General features: G+C 41.2%; 1 protein-coding gene across 1 annotated transcript; it reads right to left on the bottom strand.

Moving 5' to 3' along the window:
• Positions 1 to 15,565: 15,565 nt before the first annotated feature.
• Positions 15,566 to 17,111, bottom strand: LOC102720974 (senescence-specific cysteine protease SAG39-like). Its single transcript, XM_040523496.1, has 2 exons — positions 16,598 to 17,111; positions 15,566 to 16,503 (listed from the first exon to the last, which is right to left on the bottom strand). The coding sequence occupies exons 1-2, from the start codon at positions 17,052 to 17,054 to the stop codon at positions 15,890 to 15,892; spliced, it is 1,071 nt and encodes a 356-aa protein (XP_040379430.1). The 5' UTR covers positions 17,055 to 17,111; the 3' UTR covers positions 15,566 to 15,889.
• Between the last annotated feature and the right edge of the window lie 1,058 nt (positions 17,112 to 18,169).

The raw sequence follows: 18,169 nt of genomic DNA, 5'->3' as shown, positions 1-18,169 counted from the left end.
TTACATAGAGAATAGAAATATTTTTTTTGCTGTAAATAGTACCAGGACTTTGCCCATTAGTGTAATTTTATAAGATAGAACAAATACAAAAGTAGCAGTTACAGGAGACCAAAGAAATTACCAAGTTTGTAACCAATCAGAAAGAATTTGTTGTAGAGGAGGCGCCTTCATCCTGCCCATATGCAGAAGAATTTCCTTCTTGAACAAACTACTCCAATTGTGAAAACTGGGTTGCACATTTTGAAAGATCATCCCATTTCTTTGCTTCTATATATGTCACGTTGCAATAAGGCAGACTTCAAGAAAACCTTTTCGTCTGAAATTAATCCGAGCCAAAACTATCATTTGAAAGAACTCCAGAGTGGAATCCCAGTTGATCATCAAGAATTGCCAACATGCTGAGCTGAAAGGGCATGTGAAGAATAAATGTAATCCGGTTTCTCTGTAATTTCCTTGGCACATAACACCTGTAAGGTCATCACTTTGTCTTGCACATTGTCTTCTGTCCAACACATCCTTTATAGTCAGAGAACATAAACATTGGTTGACGTGACACACACCTTGCACTAGGGTATTCCTAACCCAATGATTAGGATGGTGTCTATAACATTAAATAAGTTGACACCTAGGATGAAAGATAATGTGATAAGTAAATAAATGAGGAAAGAGAATGAAACCATGTCTTGCATGAGACATGGTTTTTACACAACATCGAAGATATCATGTGAAATAAGTAGCATTAAATTTAAGTGTAAAATACTGGTGTTTGCATTGGAAGAGTAGTGCCTAGTACTAGTTTCTTGATTATGTGGAGTTTATAAAAATTACATCTCGTGTTATGGGTTGGGAATGCCCTTAGACCACGTTTAGTTGGAATATTTTTGGGAGAGATGTCATATCGATGCGTACAATCATATATTTAAAGTATTAAACGTAGTCTAATTATAAAATAAATTTCAGATTCCGCTTGGACACCGTGAGACAAATCTTTTAAGTCTAATTAATCTGTCATTAGCACATGCTGGTTACTGTAGCACTTATAGCTAATCATGTACTAATTAGGCTCAAAAGATTCGTCTCAGGATTTCTCACATAACTGTGTAATTAGTTTTAATGTTCATTTATATTTATTGTTTTATTTAGGTGTCCAAAGATTCGATGTAATGTTTTTAGAAAAAGTTTTTGAAACTAAATAGGGCCTTAACCAAGAGCTCAAAGGTGTGTTGTCTAGTTTTCACGAACTACCACATAATCATACTGTGTGCATTTATACAAATCAAAACACTAGCTGCTTGATACGTGTCAGAGATACATATATGCATGGCTAGAGATCATATAGTGTGTAACAAAAAATTTTAGAGATAAAGATAAAATCCTAAAATTTCTCTCTATTCCATATTTTTCACAACATGGGCAATAAAAAACTAGGTGTAGATACCAAGTGTGGGGAAGTCTCCTCGTTATCACAAGCAAATTGAATGATGGTGAGTGGCTACTGTGCACACTGAATTCCTAGTGCCTTCTACTCCCAAATCAGCTATAGCCACCAATACAAACTACAGGAATGCGTGCCTTAACAAATTGAATAGACATAGATCGTTTCACCTGCTGGCATGCATACCGTTCTATCACTTCGATTCTGGAGCTGAAACTGGATAGATCCTAGTATCCTAGGCTACTACCAGGTATATATACTATTCCAAGATAAAGCTTTGCTTTACCGTGGTCTCTACATATATAACTCCACAATTACTATTATCATCGGTAGAAATGATCATGCCTATTGATTCACGAGTTTTGTTCTACTACCGTAGTTGAGGTCATATTGTAAACAGATATACGGTCCATTGTATTCGCCAAGATGAACGGCCATGAAGATCTGTCTTTTTTTTTTAGATAAAAGGCTCTTTTTTTTTGAGAGAGAGAGAACGTTGGATAAAAGGCTCCTTGAGCCCTGCTTTTATTAAAAGCAGATCAGAAACAAAGTACGGGTAAGTCTACCAATGGATCTCAATCCAATCCAAATCCACTCTAATCCATCTCTTTACTAATTAGTCTACCAAACCAATCCACCAATCATTTTTCATTAGGATCCAATCCAAACTAATCCAACTTCAATTTTAGACCAAACTGCATCAAACCATTTTGTTGAAATGGATCTAACCCACTTTAGCAGAATGAACGTGACCATTTGGTATGTATAAACTTGGACCTAAAATTTTAAAACTCACGTTCATACTATAAAAAATTATCAAATTTAACTAAAATTTGGTCAAATAATGTACTATGTACAAGAGCAACTTTGTGCAAATTTTGATCAATATCTATATGTGGGTCGCACATATGTCTATTCTCCATTGAGTATCCAATTAAATGGTTCATTTGCTCTCCCCAGGTTAAATCCATTTAAAATCTAAAATCACCTAACCAAATCCAGTCTATACCAATTCAATTGTCTCTATAACCCAATCCAATACAAACCATTTGAAGTAATAATCCATTTGCACCTAACCAAAAATAATCCAAATTAAAACCCATCCCATTTAATCTATTTCCATCCAACCCTTTCGCAGACCTAAATACGGGTACGGGATTAGTAGCTTAAAAGTCAGGTTCAAACACTGAAAATAAAACTCAGTTTAACCAGCCCATAGCCAAACCAGACTAAGGCCGTCTTTAGTTCCTAAAAAAGTTTTTCCAAAAACAACGCATCTAATCTTTGAACACCTAAATAAAACATTAAATATAGATGAAACAAAAACCTAATTGCACAGTTACGGAAGAAATCTTGAGACGAATCTTTTTATGCTAATTAGTCCATGATTAGCTATAAGTGCTACCGTAGCCAGCATGTGCTAATGACAAATTAATTAGGCTCAAAAGATTCGTCTCGCAGCTTCTATGCTAGCCGTGAAGTTCGTTTTTTCATTCGTGTCCGAAAATCCCTTCCGACATCTGGTGAAACACCCGACGTGAAACTTCTCCAAATAATTTTTTACCATCTAAACTGGGCCGAACTCTAAACGAACCCTTACTTGCATCACAACCGTCCCACCAAATAACTTCCATGGACCGAAATAAAGAAAGCAGTTTATCCGACTAAAATTCTCCTTCTGATATGATACAGGTTACTAGCCACTCCCTGGATCTCCCGAATCATTTGTTCGATGCCACCTTCTTCATTTTGCTTCAGCAACGTTTTCCCGTGCCAAAGAAGTGAATTGATACGAAAAAGAAATGTTTAATTAAAAGTAATCAGTTTCTTTAAAGATCATATCATTTGTAACGATCCAAAGATTCTAGCAAACAGCCCCAAGCAGGGCAAATCCAATTCCTATGACTCCAATTCGTACCGGGTTGGGCAACTCCATTCAAAATGTTCAAACATAGTAGGAATCATACTCCAGCCCAAAAAATCTGTGCAAAAGCACAAAAAAAAAACATAGAGCAATAAAAAATAATATGTTGAGTATTCTCTGCAACAGAACTTTGAGGCAGATAAACGCGTTAGATTATGAAAATTACCATCTACCACCTCTTTAACCATCACCTCTTGCTGACTACAAATGTTAAAATATTATGGTACATCACCTTAAGTGGTACCTCATAAAGCCAAACATCGTCCCAGAATTTGATCTGGTCTCCATATCATAGTCACCACATACTACCTAAATTTAAATCACCTCTTAATTTGTAAGAAACCTTTCTAAATTGAGACGCACCAGCTCCATCGTTTTGGAAGAAAGAATAACCATTAAGATATTTCCTTCTTAGGAGGTTGAGATAAAGACTCTCCTTCTCATATATAACAGCAAAAAATCCATTTGGATAACAAAAAGTAATCATACTTCTAGTGTCAGTGAACCCCAGGCCTCCAAACCCCTTTGGGAGAGTAAGATCACTCCAGAACGGCATGGAACAGAGGCGACTGGTGGAGCGGCATGTAGCAGATTTTGAGAAGCGTTGCCTTCAATGTTTCATCATGACACCAGAAGGGCCAGTTTAGAAGATTTAATTCCCTAAGCTGATAGTCAAGACACTTCAAGATACAGTTGATGAATCGGTATGTCATGTTTTGTTCGATCAGTCTGGAGTTTGATGAATACATTGCAAGTCTTGATCAAGACAACAATTGATGAATACATTGCTCAAGGAATTCGACTCGGGGGGCAATATCGGCCAGAAGGACCTAATCAATATCAGCATGGTGAATACAATGCGAGGGAAATTAGTTGGCCAATAAAGTTGTTGAGATAACGAGGGAACAATTTGGGATCAGACCAAAAAGGCAAATAGATCTGTATAGGCGAACGTATCAGGAGTGGTTCGATAGGGTTCCATTGCCACGTCGATATAGGATACCAAAATTCTCTAGATTTTTGGGTCAAGATGATATTTCTACAATTGAACATGTCAGCCGATTCCTAGCACAATGTGGAGAGGCATCGGCTCATGACACCCTGAAGGTTCGGCTGTTCCCATTGTCACTTTCTGGATCAGCTTTCACATGGTTTTATCATTACCTCCAAAATCTATCAGAAGTTGGGCTGATCTAGAGACACAATTTCATAAAAATTTCTTTGCTGGAACAGATGAGCTGAGACTTAGGGATTTAATTTTGCTTAAGCAGCCAGAAAGTGAATCGGCTATAAAATATGTACAAAGGTTTCGTAACGTTCGTAGCCGATGCTATAATTTGAGCTTAAATGATAAACAGTTGGCAGAGCTTATATTCGGAGGACTACTAGAACCAATCAAAGGCAAATTCTTTTGCCATGATTTTGCAAGTTTGGCCCATCTCGTTCAAACGCTATCGGTTCATGAAAGTCGATTGCAAGGTGCAAAAGAAGAGGAATTTTGGAGTCGCCAAAGCTGGAGCAGAGAAGATAATTTTGAAGCATTAGTTTTCATACTTCAAAACTAGGAGGCATGTGTTAACACCGAAATTTGTTAAAACTTTCCGTATTGGATTCGGATAAGGAAATGTGCAATCATCGATAGAGATTTTATCCGAAAGAGACCAAATTCAAGAAGGAATCGTGAAGACCAAGGCATGGCGGTATAAATTTATCTATTAATTAGAGTTAGTTTAAGATTTTACTTTATCTCTAAGGGAGTTAGAGTCCGATCATGACTTGTTTGTTTTATTTTATCTATTAGAAACCGTGTCGTGTTAGAGATAGAGTTCGTTATTTTTTTTTATCTATTAGGAGACGTGTCCGACATGGACTACTATGCACCCGAGGGTATAAATATGTATGCACAAGGTCATTGTAAACCTTCTACATCAATCAATAGATTAATTACTCTCATCGCATCATCGACTCCTAACCGAGGTTTCAACTCCGGCGGAACTTGGCACGTGATACGGGGCTGCATCGCTTCGATCTCCAGTGGAGGGGTAAGTCCTACGTTCCGCCGGGCCAAGGTAATCGTATCGACTAGATTAGAACTGTCTTGGTTCGGTCTGATCTTCTATGATTATTCTTAGCAATCTGGGCTAGATCTTGATTGTTTGGCAGTCGTCTATAGCCGATGATATTTGCCGATCTACATGTTCATCATATTTACATCAATAAAGTAGCCGATTGCCTTACTGCATTATTTTTATACCAATCGGCTAGATTTACATAGATCAGTAATTGTTTTATGTTACATTGACTTATGAGGATTACACGCAAATTGGTTTTAGCCGATCACAACAAAGCATTCATTGTTTATTCCAAGCAATTCATCGGTTTATTTATTAGCCTTATCGATCTTCATGTTTCCTATAACTATATCATACCCGAATACATGCTGTCTTGGATAAGTCCGATCTATGTATGTTTGGTTTGATCTGGTTATAGAGACTCGTCTGATCGACTAAGATTAATAAGTAACTTGGCGGATTACGTTGGTCTAATATTTAATTCAAGTCTATTTCTAAGCAGGTGGGCTGCGCGGTATAGAATTGCTTATTATAAGCACGTGCATATATTAGTTTTCTTATATATATATATTGGCCACTAACATTAAAAATCATTACATGTCACAGAAAAGAACAAAATACTAAGATTGCACACGGTAGCTAATAGAAAAAATACAAAAAATCACGACGTGTGCAAGAAAACAAAAAAAAACAAACAAACACAAATAAATTATATACATTCATCCATAAATGAATTTAGACAAAGCTAGAAAACCTGAGAATATGAAATGGAGGTAGTAACATAAAAAATCATGAGAAAAATAAAAGGAAAACAAAAATCGCAGGCATGACGCAACTAAAAAAAATCCCGGCCTGTGCAAGAAAATAAAAAAGGAAAATAAAAAGAAGTCATACCGCGACGTCTGCGACTAGTGACAAAACATACGAAATGAAAATCATGACGTGTGGGAGAAAAAAATTGATACGAAAAATACTGTAACATATCAGCCTAAGGGTTAATAGAATTTGATAGAATACTCGTACCAATAAGATGCAACTTCTTTTCCGAAAGCTTATCTCAAGAGAACCCCGAGGTTAAACTTGTTTGGTCTGGAGTAAACGACCGGAAAGTTATTGTCGGGTGCACATGTGTGCATGAGTGAGGAGCAATCTTGGGATGGGTGACCGACCGGAAAGTTATTACCGGGGGCATGTTGCACATGGTGCGTGGGTCCTGCGGGGATACGACATGGCACACAGCCAAGGCTTAATAGGATTTGCTTGAGGAAAAATTGCGTAGAAAACCAAAGCATCCCAGCCCAAGGCTTAATAGGATTTAATAGAATACTCATGCCAACAAGTTACAACTTCTTTTTCCGAAAGCTTATCTCAAGTGAACCCCGAGTTGGTTGTGTGAGGGAAGTGTTGATGTCGTAGAGAAAACCAAAAAAAAAAAACTAATGGCACATAACACGTAAGGATATAAAAACAATCACGATGGGTGCGAGAAAAAAAAACGAACGGCGCATCACACGTAAGGATATAAATAACTAATAGAAAAAACCTCAAAAATAACTTCAAGTTTAAGGTTGAAAATTCAAATTCTAGGTTATAACCCTAGCCCCAGACAAAAACATGCATGTGTTTTTGTAAAATGTCTCTATATAAAAGTTCATTATCTTGTTTTTCTAGAGTAGAATTTTAACTATTCACTGATTAATTTCACTATTTATATAATTAATTACCTAAAAAATCAAATAATCTATCATCTTTTATGTTTTGGCCACAAAAGAACGTGGCCTAAGAACAACACACATGTTTTTTGAGATGCTATATCTGAAAACTTTTTCACGTTTATGTGGAGCTTTTGGAACTTGGTTGAGTATGTCTCTGCCTGTCTACCTACCTGAGCACGAACACATCAAGACTTGCTAGTTGTCATGTTCTCTACATTAGTTTGGCCATTGGCCTCTCCCAAAAATGTTATGGCCATCTTGCTTTGATCTATATGGACTTTGCTGCGGCCGTCATTGTAGCTAACAAACGGACCGGCAACAGACCGGCCAAGTGGTTAATTGGCACTTCGATTGCCCCAGCAAGCCATATGTGAGATCATGCTTGTGGCAACAGAGAAGACCTCTCTCGTAACTTGCATGCAACATCAGTTATCAAAGCTCTTTCTGTATTCTCGATGCCTCCCTAGCCCAATCAAATCAAACAGGCAACTTCATATACATGCGTGCCCGCGTGTACATTTGTAAGATCATGCATGTTTGTGTCACGGTAGAACCCCTCTCGAGAGACGACAAAAACACGAGTGAACCTTGCTACGGTGGTTGCAGTTGGAGGCCTATCACTTTATATTTCACTGGATTGATTAACTAATTAAACGACGGGAGAAAAGTCAGATGTCTCAGTGTACTGACTATATACATGTGAATGTGTCTCAGGAGGACTGACATGTTTTAATTAGTAGCAACAACATCGGTTTTATGTTATATGACGTTTTAACTTTAAATAGATTCATCTATGATCCCCTCTCCCTCTATATATACAGTGGCGCTACACGGCGCGCCATACAAAAGTTGTGCACCACAAAACAACGTGGCGTATCACACAGAGATAACGTTGCATGCCCGCATCCACCCCCACACCCGAAAAGGAATGAGGAGTTAAATATTAACTGATGACAGCGTGAAGAAATGTGTTTGTTGGTGGAAGAGTTAAAAATTAACTGATGACCCTCACAACTTTTAACCCTATGAAGGTTTGTGGAGTTAAAAATTAATTAATGACAACGTGAAAGGAGAGTGTTCGTTTACTAGTTCATTTGTAGTCGTTCGATGTATACTTAAATTTTACTTATCATTTAAAATGTCTGCGTGAGATTGCTACTTAGAAAAATGACCTAGTTATTGTGATGTTGTACTTGTTGAGTTAAAAAATAACTTGTCAATGGTTATGACAAAAATACTTTTGTCCACGCTTAACATCTATTTGAGCTAAGAATTAACTAACACACGCACCCATCGGCACCAAAATCAACAATTATATGGCTCGGTAGGTGATCTATACTATTATAAAAAGCGGTAACGATTCTGCCAAAAATTTTCGTCCGTCTATGCTAACGTCATCCATACGTCATGATGACGCCAGCAGCAGCAGCAACCTCACACGCGCCAGGCCGAGTCTGTCGGATAAATGGGTCGCACTTTGCCTAAGCGGGCCAGGTTCATGGGCCAGGCCGAGTCTGTCAGATAAATGGGTCGCTCTTCGCCCGAGCAGGTTAGGTTTGCGTTGGCCCGAGTTATCGCGCGCGCCAGACCGAGTGCCGGAGTCCACCGCGCGCTTGCTTGACGCGAATGGGAAAAAAAGGTCAACAGCTGGTCGAAACTTGTGCGGCTGGAGCCAAACAGACTACAGGTATGCTTTCTTAACCACTCATACATATCAACCTTTCGTACCCTAATACATTTAATTATGCTAGGACCTAAACAAAAGATGTCCAGGCAGAACTTTTATTTCTTTACCCATTCTCATTCTTTTTATTTTTTTACCTTTTCTTTTTTTTCTACCCAATCTCAATTTTTTTTGTGTGTATTCTCTACATAAAATGATTTGTGTAGAAACTTTTTTATCTTTTCTACACATTCTCATTTTTTGTGTGTTTTGTACACATTCCGAAACTTATTTATTTTTGCTTTTCTAGCCAATCTCAAATTTATTTGTATTTTTCTCTACACACAATGTTTATATTTAATTTTATTACATTAGATAAAAAAATAAAGGGAGTAGGGCTTAGAGAAATTCGTTGAAAATGACATAATGGGGTTTAGCGTACGCTTCTCAAATCAATTATACATTAACCATTATTTACTATTTCTGGCTAAACACATAATTTATTTTCAAAATTTATTTAAATTTGGATAATTAAAATTAGCTTGACCCGGTGCAATGCACGGGCATTTTTCTAGTATGTTAAAAATTAACTATTATGTCAGATAGTTATTTTTTAACTGTAGTCAATGATGACCAAAACCTTGTTAGCATGTTTGAGTTAAAAAAATAACTCATATTGTTCTCATGCCGTGCTTGATTATAAACATAGCTAGAAAACATCAAGTAAGCAGAAAACCTCATAGTATGATAGACCATCCACTTATCATGTCGCATAACATAAAGTTTGTCACCCATCAGTAATAGTTAAAATATATACATTCATCTTGCATAACAAAATATACAGAAACCTAATTGTTACTGCATGCACGTGCAATATACTGTTGGGTCCATACATTGCTTCCAGATGTTTATGAAACATTAGACATTCCACACAAAACATATGCTATAGTCAGTTTGTTTTTTGTTTTCAGCTATTAAGCCGAATGATTGTCTACCGCAATCTATGTCCTCTACTTCTCATCTACTAGTGATTTTCTAGATTCCGACGATCTGATTGGCGGCACAGGAGCGGCGCGATCAAGGTAATCTCAGAAGCGGCGCAACCAGATTGGCAGCATAGGAGCGGCGTAACCAGAGGTGTCGACGATTTGGATGTCGGCAATACATATGGGGTGGCTAGAAAGGCGCAAAGATCAATCGTTAGGATGAAGACAAAGGGTTACCTAAGTTCAGGCTCTCGGCTATCGAGATAATACCCTACTGCTTGGCGATTTTATTTGATTGTGGGTAGATCAACTAGAGAATAGACAATCTGGAATATGTCGTGTGTCTGGCCGTACCCCATGAGGGGTGCCCCTATCCTCCTTATATAGTGGGAGATAGGGCTTACAAGTAGTGTCCTAATATGATAAGACTAAGATCTATCCTAATTCGGTTACATCTCAGATCCGACAGTTACCAAACTCCGGTTGTTCCCATACAGATATGATTGCTTTCCTATTCGGTAACCCCCTACCATACGTATATGTATAGCCCACGGATACCCCTAGTATAGGTATTCCACAGTAGCCCCTGGAGTCGTACATAGTCACGCAAATCATCCATGTAGATTGTTGATCACCATGCGTATCTTCACTCAGTATGCTTGACGTTATCCCAAAATGTGAGAAATCATGAATTTTATGTCACCGTTTGGGCGAACCATAAACTCGCAACGTTCTCGTCGACATGGTATGAACTATGCCAGCCCTGAGTTTTACGCATCGGTCCGCTAGGCCCATGGAGGGATATAGTAACGCTTAGTCGATTTTGGAGATTTGGAGCTATTGAACTTTTTTTGTTTGGCAATTTTGGAGAGTTAGAGCGATAGAGCACTCGTGGCACAGTAGCCTATATCGAGGCTTGACTTAAAGTAGTTGAGGCTACTCGAGACCGGTTTGCCTCTGTAGCCTTGGTGATCTTCAGGTCGTTCGAGACTATGGCAACCAACTTTAGCTCTACGTCAGCCAATGAGACGCTTAAAGAGGTACCTGGACATGTGGCCGAGGAGGCGAGGGACATGGCGATGATAGCAACTTGTTAAGCTTTTTCCACAATGAAGTCCCTTTATCCCTGAGTAGTCTTTTTAGCCACCATCAAAGGTTTTGTAGCCGATTGTGATTCGAAGAAGGCGTTGGCGCTAATGGAAGAGGCTAAAGCAAATGCTGACTCCATAGTTCGGGACCTTGACCAGCAAATAGGAAATATAGCTATTAACAGTAACCTGTCTTTTGTAATATCTTTGTTTGTCTGTAAATTATTTTGCTATTGCTTTAAGTCTTTATTCTAATTTAGATCTCGCAATCTAAAATGTGCTGTGTACACCTGTGTTGTATACCCATCCTGATAGCCCCCGAGTAGATTTAGTTAGCGTGGAGCATAGCGTATTACTCGGTTTGGTATGGTAAGTAGGGCGTAGCCGTGAAGTTTGTTTAACTTTATTCAGATATTGATCTCATGATCGAAAAAGAGGTTTTAAACAATAGATTTTTTGAAAATAACCATATGACATGATACAGTGTAACCCCCGACTGGCTTGCTGAGGGTGAAAACCAGTCGACATTGGCAGTCGAAGGATGGAGAAAGAGGAGACTTTTATAGAAAATGTACTAAGTATGAAAGGGTCTTAGCTGTTCGATATTCCACAAGTACTCTCGTTGATGGTGATGATGACGGCCGACATACGGATGCGATCACGATTTGGTGGTGACGATCGTGATGTCGAAGAGAGACATGGTCGACATGGTAAATAGATTACCACTTAGCGGCAACGAAATTGATGCATCCAACACGGTGGCGGTGCATGCATTCGGTGTGGTGATGGGATCACCACTAGGCGACAATGAAGTTGATGAAGATCCTACGACCTTCTGTTGGAAACTAGGGTAATTGATGGTCACTCGTTTCATCCTGACCACTCGGCGGACTTCAATCGTGTTTGGTGTTAATCTGTTTGCTAGTAGTCTTTTACTTTTGGATGTTTCTTAGCCGTGAGATGAGTTGGCTTCACGGCGTGTGCCCATCCTGACAGCCCCCAGGCGGACTTAGCCAGCGTGGAGCGTAGCGTCGTTTACCCGGTTCGGTACAGTAAGTAGGGTGTAGCCACGAAGTTGTATAGACGTCGATCCAGTGAACAGATGAAGAGCTCATCAGCAGTAGATTCGATTTTCCCGATTCTTGTCGTCCGAGTCGTCGCGCCGGTCAGAACGAGATGTAGAGATTACATCTGCCGATGTGGCATAGGAGTTAGCCATGTCAATGAGATCCTTGACTGTAGTTGGCTCTTTGCGAGTGAATTTCGTAATGAATGGCTCATCTTTCACGCCTTTGTGATAGACAGTGATGATCATATCATCCTTGAAGTCGGGGATGGAACTGAGAATCTTAGAGAACCGTTTGATATAGGCCCAGAGAGATTTCTTATTCTTCTGTTGGACCTGGTATAGGTCGTATTTGGGCAATGGCCTATCGTAAGTGCTCTGGAAGTTGGCTATGAACCAATTGCGAAGTTGTGCCTAGGAGTCAATAGATTGTTTGGGGGGCCCCAACAACCAATGTCTAATCATGTCACCCAGAGCGACTAGTAGATAGTTGGCCATTGCTTTAGTGTCGCCGTCAGCTACTCGGATAACCATGGTGTACACTGTTAGCCAAGCCTTTGGGTCGATGGAGCCATCATACTTCTTGATACCAGTCAGCTTAAAACCAGTCGGCCAAGTAAGCTGGCTCAAGTTTTTTGTGAAAGCCACAACACTGTTGACCATGTCGGTGCCTGAGCTTTCAGGTGACCGATGCCTAGACCCCTGGCTATGGCTCCGATGTTCACGGTCCCGACGATGACCTTCCTGGCGTGTTTGGTGTTGGCGTTCGAACTTGCGGTAGAGGTCAGAGCTGTCCTCCCGATAGAGGCGCTTTTTCTCGGCCTCAAGATCCTAGCGTTGTTGATACAGTAGGTGGATTTCGTCATTGAGGTGGCATTGCTTACTGGCTGTGTCTTTCCTCTGCTAAGGGTCGGGAGATGCTCGGCACGATCTGTTTTCAGTCGGTGGCCAAGATCTAGATAGTCATTTGAAAATGTTCGATCTAGATCGGGGTGACCTAGATGACTAAGCCTCTGACTGTACCGGTGGTGTTCCCGAGTTGCACTGCAACAAGTGTTGGATTGCAGCTATTGTTACCATTGCCTTGATCTTGTTGATGGAGTTCCCGGGTTGGGGATGCTCTAAGGAGGTAAGAAGCTCTCCTATTTATGAAGTAGGTTTACCGCATTACCGCAATCAATACATGTGAAACTATTCAACAACTACCAACGCCACCACCAGTATCCCATCAGTCATTTAACGTCCCTTCACCATATACTGACGGATCCTTGGGTTTTGGGGTAAACTAGGTTCACCGCCCAACCGCAATCAATATATAATTCTCGCTTTTTTATAATGATAATTAAGGAATTAAGGACGCTTCTGCCAAATAATTCTTAGATTTGTCCTTGGATTTTATGTGCACACTTCTTAAATTGCTAAATGGTATCACCCTCAGCATTAGGGTTATTGGAGACAAAAGCCAAACGACATAATTGCAAACAGGAAATAATTGCAAACGCACAAAATAATTATCACGATACGTACATGCCTACTATATAACTGAACTAAACTAAAAACCGAGCAACAATAATTATCACTATTACACAGACCAACAACGCCAACCTAGAATTTCTATATTTCTCGGCATCCAATTTTTTCTTCAGCTCCTCTAATTCCTTCTGAAACATACCAATCTCCACATGCAGTTCATGCATTTCAGCCTTACTACCATAAAAAACCCCTTCAAGCCTTCAATTTTCCTCTTCCTTGTATGCAATTACCTACTCCAATGCTTCCTCCTCTGCAATCTCGCATTACTCAACCATCTCCTGCACATATCGGTCTACAAGATTCTCCCAAATCCATATCTTGCAAGAGGGGGCCTGCATTTGTTCGAACGTAACATTGCAAAAAACATCTAGTGAAACATCCAAATGGTGCCAAGGGTACTTACATCACGTCAGCACTAAAGCCATCGTTGCCCTGGGTTTCTCTCCGTGTATGATGTCCGCACCACTGCCGGCTTACGACATACGGACCGTAATTGGGGGGTTGCTCCTTTCCTCGCACTCCACCCACTAGAGCAACCAGAGAACTCCATCTTCGAAGCCGTCCTCAGCTTCTGCATCACCGCCGCGACTGGTCACCGCCCTCGGCAGCCACGCCGTGGCCGCCTTGAGCTGCCGCGCCGCCTCCGCCCGCCCTCAGCTAGCCCTCAGCTGCCGCCGCCCTCAGCTGCCGTGCTGCCTCCGCCAGCCCTCAGCGACCTCACTACAATTTAGGGATAGGGTTCATGGGCGATGGGGATTGCTGAGATAAACGGGCTTGCTCTGTCTATTCAATACATTGTGAGGGGATATATGGTCAGCAGAAAAATAAGGTAGTCCAATTTGGTCAAAGAGAATGATTTCGGTGTATAAAGTGTTTGCAAGTGATTCTGTAGAATTTATAATGGTATCTTTACGAATACCAGAATTTTAATGGCATTTTTCTAAACTGCAGAATTTATAATGGCACGGATCTAATTAACCCTTTTTTCAGTCTCTATGGTGTCCCTACAAATTAAACAGCTCGATTTGAATGGTACCGGTTGGTGCCTTGCACCTCTTGGTATCCCTAAATAATGGTAAAAATACTCTTCCAGGATAGGAGTATGTACTTCGTCACATGCAAGGCATTGCTATTTGTGGTTGGCAATGGCATGTGTTCAAGGTTTGGTAGGGTCTATTCATTTACATGTTAATTAACTTTAATTTAGTGGTAACTGTCAATTCAGAGGTAAATGTTGCTTCCTAAATTGCAACTAATTAAAAACTTAAAGTATATGGAATGTGGATGCTATGCCACTTCGATCTCTGGTTAGGAATGGCCTGAAGCTGCTGATATTACATAAAAGTATTTCAGCTGCCTAAACATGTGCCTTCGTAATGATCTGAAGATGTGATCTGATTTTTGACAGAAAATATTCGTTTGGTGACCATCAAGCTCCTTAAGCCTTATGGTATTTGTTTCCATGCAGTAGCACAGTATTCTACTTGCAGGTTCTGCAAACTGCATCTCTATTGGTCATGCACAATTATCTGCTTGTCAACTTTCACTTAAGGTATCAGAGGTCTTTCTGATTTGTTCCAGTATGAACCGTTAATTCAGCCTTATGTTGATTCAACACTAGCCCAGACATGAGCATTTTGCTCCTCTATTAGGGGATGATTGAAGTTTGAGCAATTTTACGATACTTGAGAAGGTAGCAGGAGGTACTACTTTTTTTTATGTAAATTTTGGGAGCTAGTTTACCATCTTTAAAAAATGACCTCAAGATACCATCATTTCTAATGTAAAAAGTATGGTACCTTGAGGTATCAAAAATTCGTACTTAAATTTTTGTACCTTAGATACTTTTCAAGGATGATAAAACCTAAATTTTAAGAACTCTTGATACCTTAGGTACTAAAAGGTACTAAATTTTGCACTAAAACTTTGGTATCTCTCGAAGTTTTACTGCAAGAACGAATAGACACCCTTGACCATCCGTGATTACAAATCTCAACAAGCTTTGCGTGCGATTGCTTCTCTTTTCGGTAATTCCATTTGTTAAAAATATTAAATCTTCCATAATCTGTCGTCACAAAACTCATCTATCTGTTTTAGATATGCCACAAGTCACAAGTAGGAAACATGCATGGCATTGGCATCACGCCATAATCCAACTGGTGGCGAACTGGCGATGTGGCTTTAACTGCATAGCTTTATAAATACACAGCCTTGATCAATCCTTCATCTATTCAAATAATCCAAGTTGCAAACAAAAAATGATCTTGTGCAAATTACCATTATATTCAAGATCTGTATTGCAGCATCAAAATTCAGGAACATGGCATCATCCATCCATCAGGCCAGACCACGGTGCTTATTTAAAATCATGCTAATTAATCGCGTGTTGCATGGAGATCGATCGTGGTCAGGCCGTCGGGTAGGACGCCATCTTGGCGAGGCCACAGACGCCCTCGTCGTCGGCGACGCCCCTCTCCATCCTGACGTACCCTCCCTCTCCCCACGACGTGCCCCACGAGTTCTTCATCACCCAGTACTTGGTCCCGTCGCTCGCCGCGCCGTAGCCGACCACAGTAATGGCGTGGTCCAGCTCGGTGGAGCAGCCGGCGGAGCCGGAGAGGACGCCGCCCTTGTAGAACTGGAAGTGCCGGTCGCCGCCGGCGACGGCCACGGAAACGGGCTGGTTCGCCGCGGCCTTGAGGAGCGCGGCCTCGTCGTTGGCCGGCACGTCCTCGTAGCCTCTGATGGTGGCGGCGGCGCGGGTGGTGGCGGCCCCGGCCCCGCGGGTGGTGGCGCACTTGTCGTCGCTCGCCGTGTACGGGTAGTCGGACTCCGTGGCGAGGCCGCCGTTGTTGATGATGAACTGGAAGGCGTCGTCCATGAGCCCGCCCTCGCAGCCCTGGTCCTCGCCCTCGACGTCACAGGACACCAGCTCCTGCTCCGACAGCGACACCAGCTTCCCCGTGCTCAGCTGCACGGCGCCCTCCATGGCCGCCACCGCCGAGAACGCCCAGCAAGACCCTGCCACACGCACGTTTGTCGATCATCTCATGTCGCCATGCCGGCGGACGGGACCCGACGGCGCAGAGTCATGGAATGGGACGAACAGGCTTACCGCAACTGCCTTGGTCCTTGACAGGGTTGACGGCGCCCTTGCTCCGCCAATCGACGCTCGCCGGGAGATCGCCGACGCTGACGTTAGCGTACCGGAACGCCGTCGGCGCGCGGTTGCCGCGGGACGACGGCCGGAGCCCGGTCCTCGCGGCCCTGAACTCGGCGTTGGTGAGGTCGGCGAACTGGTTCACCTCCAGCACGAACCTGTGCCGGCCCACCGCGGCGTTCACCGACTCGATGAACGCCACGTTGTCCCTGAACACCTCCAGCCGCCGCGCCTTCTCGGCGTCGTCAGCGTAGGCGCGGCCGTGCTTGGCCATCCACCGCTCGTGCCGCTCCGCCATTGCCGCGTCCACGAGCTCGCGCGCCGCGATCGTGCGAACACAAGCGACGGCCACTAGTAGCGAGGCTACGGCTAGTACTTGCTTCCAGTGATTAGTGTAAGCCATCGTCTGCATTAGCTTAATTAGCTACAAATAATTAAGTATCACTACTAACCTTAATTAGAAGGGAGTGATGGTTTAGCTTTGTTTGTTTGCTGGATACCGCAAGTTTCGTGGGGTTTATATAGACGTGGATTGCAGCGAAATTTTTTTATTTATTAAACCTTTTTAATAAATAATTTTATTAGTAAACATCTAGGAAAATATTTTCACCGTCTTTTGGCCATGCCACCAATATTAGCGTGGCTAAAAGGCTTGCCACGCCATTGTCGGTGGCGTGCGTCAATAACATTGGCATACGCCATGCCACTCTGACTAGACTGTGCGACAGCGTTGTCTTGCCACGCCACCAACAAGTGTTGTGGCCATAGGATTCAGTTTTAGGAAAATTTTACTTGCTAAAAGGGTTTATTTAATAAAAAAATTTCGATTGCAGCTACCCACTACTAAAATGGCAATGTTATTGCCAAATCAGAAACAGTAAGATATTCCTCATGCGTTCGTCACTACTCAAGTTGTTGGTGCGCACTTACTGATTTGAATATTCAAGGGGTTGTCTCGTTTGCGGCCACATTGTTACCTCAATGTTTTCCCTTGAATCCACCATGGCTAAAGACGAGAGATGAAAGATTATTTAGTTTTTTATATCTATTTAGTGATTAACTACTTCAAAGTTAAAAATCTATTTTATAAATGTGAGATCATCATTTAGCAATTCGAGAAAAACGCGTGTGTAAATAGCCGATATAAAAACTGAGAATAATCTTTAAAAATAACATAGTCCAAGTAATGTTTTACATGTATCGTCGAATGGGGTATGTCCTTTTTGTTTTAGAAAAACAAATCTTATACTAGTATAGGAACATCTGTTTTATGTTGGGGGTCTTTGGTTTAATAGATAGAAATGATATGATTTTATGGAAGAACAGAACTAAATTTTATATTTTATATGCAGCTAATTTTGAGAGCAACTCATTCTTTTCGATTATGGCCCAACTACTAAGGTGGGGTGAGTGCTTATTTTAGTTATGACGATAAAGCAAATTTTTACCAACATTGGATGGAGATTTTTTTTTATAATGAAATAACATTCCGGCTTTTGATGGAGATTTAGTAATTGGATACGTTTG

This window comes from Oryza brachyantha, chromosome 4 (genome assembly GCF_000231095.2).
Source record: "Oryza brachyantha chromosome 4, ObraRS2, whole genome shotgun sequence".
In the NCBI taxonomy this organism is placed as follows: Eukaryota; Viridiplantae; Streptophyta; class Magnoliopsida; order Poales; family Poaceae; genus Oryza; species Oryza brachyantha.
The sequence above is the reverse complement of the archived record's forward strand: the minus strand, read 5'-3'. Positions and strand labels throughout refer to the sequence as shown.